Source organism: Citrus sinensis, chromosome 2, assembly GCF_022201045.2.
Source record: "Citrus sinensis cultivar Valencia sweet orange chromosome 2, DVS_A1.0, whole genome shotgun sequence".
In the NCBI taxonomy this organism is placed as follows: Eukaryota; Viridiplantae; Streptophyta; class Magnoliopsida; order Sapindales; family Rutaceae; genus Citrus; species Citrus sinensis.
This window is the reverse complement of record NC_068557.1, coordinates 16,786,220-16,795,185: the sequence shown is the minus strand read 5'-3', so window position 1 is coordinate 16,795,185 and position 8,966 is coordinate 16,786,220. Positions and strand designations below refer to the sequence as shown.

At 33.7% G+C, this 8,966-nt stretch overlaps 1 protein-coding gene across 1 annotated transcript; it reads right to left on the bottom strand.

The window, feature by feature from the left end:
- Nucleotides 1–542: 542 nt before the first annotated feature.
- On the bottom strand, nt 543–4,529 carry LOC102624187 (G-type lectin S-receptor-like serine/threonine-protein kinase At4g03230). Its single transcript, XM_006469732.4, has 7 exons — nt 2,911–4,529; nt 2,316–2,486; nt 1,985–2,196; nt 1,689–1,899; nt 1,310–1,547; nt 1,039–1,189; nt 543–963 (listed from the first exon to the last, which is right to left on the bottom strand). Exons 1-7 carry the CDS (start codon nt 4,307–4,309, stop codon nt 664–666), a joined length of 2,682 nt encoding a protein of 893 aa, XP_006469795.1. The 5' UTR covers nt 4,310–4,529; the 3' UTR covers nt 543–663.
- Nucleotides 4,530–8,966: the final 4,437 nt, after the last annotated feature.

Below are 8,966 nucleotides of genomic sequence, written 5' to 3'. Positions count from 1 at the left end.
TAAAAAGCCAAAAAAATTAGCTTATTTTATTAAGTCAAATTATCTAAAAATTCTCATTAAGTTATAAAAACAAACACCTCTAATTAACTTAATTAATTAAGTTAAGTCACTTTAAGTCATTAAGTTAAAAAACAAACGCCACCTTAGTTAGGAGAGGGGTTTTATGAGTTAAAATTTTGGGTGTCAAAGCCTCAACTCGGCCACAATGTAAGCCTGCGTACATAGAGTAATCATGGACATGATTGCTCTATTCTGGCAAATATTTAAAAAAAAAAGAGAGAAAAATGGAAAAAAAAAAATCTCTTTCTCTGTAATTATATTTTTTTAATCATAATGACCCATGAAGACTGTTGACTGCTGTAATCATCAGCTTCAAAACATTTTTAAATTACAAATGGTTGTAATAGTAGGTTAGAGTCATTTCATTGCCTTCAGACTTCACTTATTGATTGTCCTTGGACGATTGGACATTCAATTCGATACATTCGTGATCCAAAGCTTTGCACAAACATTGAAAATCATGATTCCTGAAGAGAAGTACCTAATAATAAAGGATACATAGCAGGCAACTTCTGATATAAGAACCAACATTTGATGATGTACAATAAGCTGATTGTGCAGGATTAACAAAAGGAGGACAAACTTATTAAGAATTCTCCCTGATTATCTACATTCTAAAGTATTTGTTAGTTCGTTGTTTGATTCTGGTTTATTAGAAGAAGATGCCGAGCTAGAAGATCCTCTCCTGATGACAAAGGCTGGTCGTTTAGGAGTTGCAAGGTTCATAGCTTCACTGCCAAGCATGATAACAACATCAGACATCGTGGGACGATCGTTTGGATCTTCCTGCACACATAAGAGCCCAACATTTATGCACTTTAAGATTTCATTTGGTTTGGAGCTGGCATGTAGTTTCTGATCCATCATATCTAATGCCTTGCCTTCTTGCCACAATTTCCACGCCTGCAAGTTTAAAATAGAACTTGATAAGAAGTTTAAAAATAGACAAAACAGTGTGAAAATTTCTTCTCTACTTACGTAACCTAGAAGGCTCAAAGCTTGTTCTGAATTATAAAATCCAGTGTTTCTTTTTCCACTGATAATCTCAAGCACAACTACGCCAAAGCTGAAAACATCGGACTTGACTGAGAAAAATCCATCTAATGCATACTCTGGAGACATATAGCCACTGCATTATAACAGACATTGTGATTTTTCACTTATATTAGTTAGACAAGTTGAATACAATTTCCATAATTTATTGCATCAGGAACCTGAAATCTGTGTATACGATAAAATTAAAACTTACTAAGTTCCAACCACTCGATTTGTGGTTCCCTCAGTTTGTTTGCCTTTGAAAATCCTTGCCAAGCCGAAGTCAGAAATTTTAGGATTCATCTCCTGATCCAGCAGAATGTTGCTCGTTTTCAAGTCTCTATGAATAATTCTCAACCTAGAATCTTGGTGAAGATAAAGAAGACCTCTAGCAATTCCAATAATGATGTTGAAGCGCATCTCCCAGTGCAATAGCGCACTAAGCATAGGATCTGAAAAGGTTTTCATTTCACGTACAAAAGCCTTAACGTTAGCGACTATGGTTGCATTACGGTTGCTAGTTTCTATCTATCAAAATACACTAAATTGTTGTGTTGACTTGAAGACAATTAGGACATGGGTTAAGGACTTACCAAATATGAAAAAGTCCAAGCTTTTATTGGGCATATATTCATACAATAAAATCTTTTCGTGCCCTTCTATGCAGTAGCCCAAAAGCCTAACAAGATTGCGATGCTGAAGCCTAGCAATCAGCACAACCTCATTCTTAAACTCCTCCAAACCCTGTCCTGAAGCACTTGAGAGCCTCTTTACAGCAATTTGTTGACCTCCAGGAAACTTAGCCTGCAATCACAATTATTACATGCATAATTATATTGATGACTAGAAACTTGCTTCAATGGATACTAGTGTGTCTTGTGAGTACTACCTTGTAAACAGGCCCAAATCCCCCTTTTCCAAGTTTATTTGCTTCTGAGAAATTATCTGTAGCAGCTAATATGCTTTCAAAATCAATGAAAGGTAAATCTATGCCTTGCTTCTCTTCTTCTTTGAACTGGTCTGAGTCTACTACCATGTCTTTGACGTGCCTCGCACTCTCATAAAAGGGAGCTGCCATATTTGGTCGATTGATCGATCTGCCTTTTGAATTCAAAAAATCATTTTTATAATCATAGTCTCATGCAATTTAAATGGAAGAACACCTAATATTGTTTAGCTCTTGTTTTAGTAGAACAATGTGCACAATGCATATTAGTTACCTTGACTATTGATTCTTTTCCTTCGAGTGTAGAAATAAATAATTATGCAAGACAGAATGATCCCACTAGCAATAGTCATTCCAAAAATCAGAGTCCATTGGTGCTTCTTTCTTCCATTAAAGGCTTCAACTTGCTGGGTGGAACCGCCTTCTGTCTTATTCTCTGCACTTTCTGAAAGAATAATACTAATCTGACTAAGAATAACCATGTAAGGGGTTCTTTAATTTTTGCAGTCAAAACCCATATGTTGTTGCATTGACAATAAACTATATTGCTGGGTCATGCCTTGGAAAGCAAGTCATTTTACTCAAGAGTGGTACATACATCATGACCTTTTTCGTGCAAACCTTGAGTACAATTGAAGGCAATAGCCATTTTCAGACTAATGCTTATACGGGTCATAATATAGTATGCAGTTTGCTGACAACTTTGTTCATAAAACAAGAGAAAAATCATGGCCAAAGTGGGAATGAGTACTAGAAAAGGAGAGATTAAATTATACTACGATAACTTTGATATTGTCACTGTACTGTTTGCAATTATGATTGAACTAGCCTGGCACTTTCCACAATTATTCTAAAAGTGTGAGAGATACCTAAGTCAGTAGCTGCCACACGGATGTAGAGTTCATGACCACCATTAGAAAAATCTTCCCGAAGGTCCTTGAGTTCCTCTATCCAAATGTAGCATGTGCCAGCTTCATCTCTTCGTTTTGATTCTTTATATGAATATGCCGTGCACGGGCAAAATCCACGGCACTGCTTCGAGCACTCTGCTTCGCTTACGACCAGTAAGCATGAATCCGTTTTCCCAACTTTTGTAATCTGCCTCTTCAAGAACATGTCCTTTCCACCGCACAATGCAGTTTTTCTGATGCAGCCGCCCAAAAAATCTTCTGAACTCCAACTTTCAGGTGAAGAAGGCACAAAGCCTTGCAAACATTGGCACTTCCGCTTATGGTTACTGTTACAGATGCCAAAATTTCCGCAGTAATGAAAAAGACTGCAGTTGTCTCTTGGTTCCCTCCAAATCAAAGACCACCCCTTCACTTTATCTTCAATCCAATACTGTATCTCCCCAGTGTAATTCATGATCAACCTCGTTCTAGAATAGTCTATTGGGGTAACAGTTAAGTTATTATGGACAGATTTCTCACCGTCGGGATTGACACTCTGGCTGAAATTTGATAACAAGTGTAATATTTGATAAGGAATAATTTCATTTGGGCTAAAGACATCCTTGAACTCTGCACTTCTCCAATGCCGAATAAGCGGTTTCGTGATTTGGTACTGATTTTTTCCTTGATCCATCTTAAAAGTGAAATTCCCAGGCTTTGGATCGTCGTGACCAGCCCATGAAGTCAAATAAAGATTTTCGCCCATACACATGCCGGCAAGAAATGTATCCGTTGGGTATTTGAAGCTCTCCCATAGATTTTTTCTAACCTGATCATCTTGTAGAACAAAGTTTCCAGAATCCATGAGCTTTGCCACTCTGTGTGGAGATGATGAACTTTCAACTTCTGTATACCAGTACGGGGTTCCACTTTCATCTAATAACTTGAGATTTCCATCTTCTGCAATAGCTAAAACTCCACTTTTGTAAACCAGGGGATTTTCTCTGTTGGCAACCCACAAAAATATTCTTGGATTTGACTTGTAATACCATATTCCTACATATCTTGGCCTTGGGATACCCTCAGCCTCAGGGCTATCAGCTGGGGAAAAGAACCCGAGTTCGAATCTTTCTCCGGCTGACACAAGAGTTTGTCCATCACTGAGCAAACTGCTAGATGTTATGTTATCTCTGGCAGAACCATGTGGAAGAAAAAAGCATGACAAAATTGCATAGATAATGAATATCGCAGATGGTAGGTGATTATCAGACCATCTACTGATGATTCTTCTCTGGAATCTCTCTCTTCTACCCACCATTTCGAAATAATTCAAAATTTTGTTCGTCAATGGACAAGTAGCTCTGCATTTCACATACATTTGCTACCACATGCTTTTCGATGGACGCTTAGGCAATTGCCTCCTTGAGCCTCCACTGCGTCGTTTTTCCCTGGATCGTTAGCTCATTAATTTACTTGACTTCCATCTTGGAAATTTTAGTAACCCTATTAAATTATTTTTAGCATCTTTCCTCATTTTGGATATGCTTACTTGCTTAGTTTGTTTTTCCACCAGCCAGTGGATGGTATCCTCATGTTTTCTACTCAAATTGACAACAACGTCTAATTCAATATCCATGCACTTTTTTTTTTTTTATAAACTATGTATCCTCAAATTAATTAAGAAAGCAACTACTGTTTTTAAGAAAATTAGCATGTATATTCAGGTGTAGTAAGTGAATAAATAAATAATTATGTTTTAAGAATATCAAAGATCTTTTCTTATTCTTAAAGTTGTCCTCCACTCTGAATAGAAATTTATTTTAATATTATTAAAAAATCTTCGAAATTATCTGGCCCTTTTTCGACATTCAATTTTGAGCTGTTTATACAAAAATATCAAGTTTGATTCTTCCTCAATCTTTCGCCAAAGATTTCTTTGAAGAACTTCTCCCTGAGTTCCAACTTTTTTAATTGAAAAAATGTTTTATTTTAGAAAAATAAACAAATTAAAAGACGTAGCATAACTAGTCAATAGAAAAAAAATATTAGGGCGATTGAGCAATTTAAGTGGTAACGTGTTAAAAGTTGCGCCAGCTGGGTGGTGGGAACCTAGTCAAGGTCATCTGGGTTTGTCGGTTTCGCATTGGATGGTCCTCGCCATTTTGTGATGTAGAGAAACCTCTGACTCCCTTTCATTGGAATTATGTTCCATGACATGACGCCCGACGACCTTTCTTAAACAATTGACGCTGCCTAAGTGCAAGGGCTAAGAGATAATGCTTAGGCCTAATAATTGGTAGTGGTTTGGTATCGTGTTCTTCTCATGTTGTATTTGGGTCCCTCTATCTTACATGCATGTAAGATACACTCCCCTCACATGAATAGTGTGTGGGTCCCATACATATACTATTCATGTGAGGGGAATGTATCTTACATGCATGTAAGATAGAGATTGCCGTTGTATTTTAGTTATATATATCTAAATTTATTTATTGATTTATTGGGTTGAAAAATAAAATTATCAATTCATTTGTTATCATTATTGTGTTACTCGAACTAACCCATGTAATTCTCTATTTCTGTATTGTATCTTTAATTTAAAGCGAAAATAGCAATTTGTGAAACAAAACTCTTTAAGAATACAATATCAAACAAAAGAAAATATTAATATTCTCATGTTTGACATCATCAAATAATGTACAAAAAATCAACTATAGTTCTAGGCACCAATATCATTGATTAAAATCTTAGAAGGAACAAATTATAGAAAAAGAATTGTCTTGCATTAGAAGATACAGTTGTATAGTTATGATTATAAAAATTTTACCATAAGTAGTTAAAAATTTTACAATTTATCATAACTTTACGTAATTAGTCAATTTAAAGTTAATTTATTTTTCTTTAAAAATTTATAAATTAAGTTATAAAATTTATTAAATTGTATATTAAATGTTAATGAGAGAAATTAATTTTTTATCATAAACCCAAACTTGACTCTTTATGAAATAAATTTTAATGAGTTGACCGTTGACAACCTGACCCAATAAAAATTAACCCATCAAACATGTTTATCGTGTAAATTCGTATCATGTTAATTAGTGGTATAAACTCTTGCCGTGCCCAATTCTACTTTCAACATGCACACAGAAGCTCTTATCCAAGTTCCTAACTTGTAATTTTTTCAATAATTCAATTGACAAGTTCTTTTCTTATACATAACCCAACTTTGAATTGAGCAATCAAGATTAAAATGATTAAGATTGATGAAGTCTTTAATCAAAGTACTTAGGCCATATAATGAATTGAGCAAAGAGTAAACTTTCTGGAAACAAACGAATTCCAATTAACTCAGAAAACGATCAACCGATATTTTCTAGAGAGGAATTTTTTATTCTGGAAAATAACGATGAATCATTTATGAGAAAACTGCTAACCAATATCTTCCAAAGATGATTTTTTATTGCGGAAAATAACAATGAACTTTTTACTATATAACAACTAACCGATAGTTTCCAGAAATGAGTCTATTTTGCAAATAATTCTTTTGAAGATCACTGGAAAATAATGGCGATCCAACTTCTGAAAAACGATGATCCGACAATTTGAAATTACAACATAACAATCATTTGCTCAGGTCAAAACGACAATCCGACAGTAACTACAACGACCTGATTATGTGCAGAAGGTCAATAACAACTAATTTTTCATCTCCAACTATAAAAAGAATCAATCAAATTCAAATTTAACAAGATTCTATAATTTATCATTGAGCTTGTCATTGTATATTCAATTTCTCTTATGCTTAAAACTTGTTATTCTTTCATTAAATCACACTTTGCGCTTTCATTTGTCAACACATATATTATGTGAGGGAAACTCTTTGTAATCTTCATTTTTGAGTGATTATAAGTGTGAGAAGCATTTGAAATAAGAGGTCTGGGATAAACTCAGATTGTAAAGGTCGATTGACACCTTGAAAGTCAATTATAAAGATTTTGAAGCCTTAAGGTGTAAAGCTTGAATAGTGAAATTCTCAAGTCCAGTAAACTTGGAGACGTGGACATAGATGGAGTTTGCCAAACCACGTAAAATCCCGTGTTCGATTCTCTTTCCCTTCTTTGTTTATATTTTAATTTTTTATATTAATTTAATTATTATTTTTTGAGTTTATTGGATATTTGCATTGATATTGTTTTAATTATTTCATAAGTTTTCATAAATGAATTATTTTCAAAACTTAGAGATAAATTAGAAAATGTTTTTGAGATATTTGAAAATAACAAGCATGAAATCCTGAAAAATAGGCTTAATTGAGTTTCACATCGTTTTTGTCAAATTTGAGCTTATGGAATTTAAACGATGAACCGCCAAGATTACCATTAATTTTGACATACATACCATTAAACATGAAGCCCTCTCAATCGAAAACAGTTAGCCCCTTACTCACAAAGACTAACTGTTTGTAAACAGATACCCTCTCACTCAAAAATAGTTAGCTACTTACTCATAACGGCTAACCGTTTACAAACAAAAACCCTCTCAATCGAAAACGGTTAGCCGCTTAATGATAATGGCTACCCGTTTGCAACTTCGTGTCTTTGCTTCTAGCTAATATCATTAAGTTCCCTTTTAGTTTATTTAAATTACATCTTACCCAAGACTTCCTACATTAATATTATAAGATCGGCCAATTTTTTTGTTTTCCTTATTTTAGTTATTGCGATGGTTGAAGTCGGAAATCTAAGAGCATCTCCAAAAGGGTCTTTAAATTTTACTCTTCAAATTTCAATTTGCTTACTGATGTGGCAAATAAGTGTATAGAAAAATATAATCCCCTCCAAAAGGCTCATCAAATAAGAATAAATTAATATTATTTTAATCAAATCTTTCCCATTATCAAATGGAATTGTTATTATATTTTTTAAAAGAAACATAAATAATAATTATTGTAGTCTTATCTTTTCAATAAATAATAATAAAATATTAATAGAAGAGGGAGAAACTCACTCGGCAATATTGAAGAGTGAGAAATAAATCTTATTTGAAGAATCTAAATTAACGTGTCTTTTGGAGTGTTTAATATTGATATGGCTCTTCAAATAAGAAGTAGAATCTTATTTGAAGAGCCTTTTGGAGATGCTCAAGGCTCCGTCAATTCGATATCAATAATGCCCCGATTAGCGTGTTCAAATTAATTAATATTATCATTTTCGGTTCCTTCGAATTTCCTAATTGTTGTCGTGTTCAAGTCACACTAATGAACTATGTCACAAATTATCACATTTGTTTGTAATTTAAACAACTATAATAATAGTTAATATTCGAGTTTATAGTTCTCATTAATAACATATTGACTTATTTTTTCACTAATAGAATTGTGCTATATAAGTCCTATTTTTAAAATGGGGGCAGATCATCAATCCCTAAAAATGATTTTATTTTTATGTTTCTTAATATTTATTGAACCAATTAACGGATGGAATTTTTTAAAATTAAATATCCAGATCATTTTTAATATTTTATCTCTTCGCATCAACCTCACCCGAATTACTCTCTCTTTTCTTCCACTTTTTAGCTTTTGAATGTGCTCTCTCTCCCTCCCTTTTTTTTTTTTTCTTCAATCAGTAACTCCTTTTTTTTTTAATTTGATATTTTTCTCAACAACCCATAAAATATCGAACCATGAATTTTGATTCGTTTGATATCCCAGTTGCCTCGTTTAACATTTTCTCACATAAAAGTATTCTAGAAGAGAGGTGCACGCACGAAGGCTTTTCAGTTTTGAGAAAAAACTCAATCGTCTTGAGTGCTGGAAATGGCTTGTGTTATATTCGAAGTCCAGTCCATAACAAATGACTTGATCATGTCCCAACAATCGTGATCATGCTACATTGAATTCTACTTGCACAATTGGGACGTCGGATTGTACTTGTACCTAGTCAACTGCAGCATATTGAATACACTATGCTGATACTCCATCACATACGTTTCCATTTATTACAACAAAATACCTTAAATTTTCCTAAACTGGTTGA

Coding starts and splice junctions, on each gene's coding strand:
- LOC102624187 (XM_006469732.4), bottom strand. CDS start 4,309: ATGTATGTGAAATGCAGAGCTACTTGTCCATTGACGAACAAAATTTTG. Junction 2,487..2,910: donor TGTGGCAGCTACTGACTTAG/GTATCTCTCACA, acceptor TTATTCTTTCAG/AAAGTGCAGAGAATAAGACA. Junction 1,190..1,309: donor AATCGAGTGGTTGGAACTTA/GTAAGTTTTAAT, acceptor GTTATAATGCAG/TGGCTATATGTCTCCAGAGT.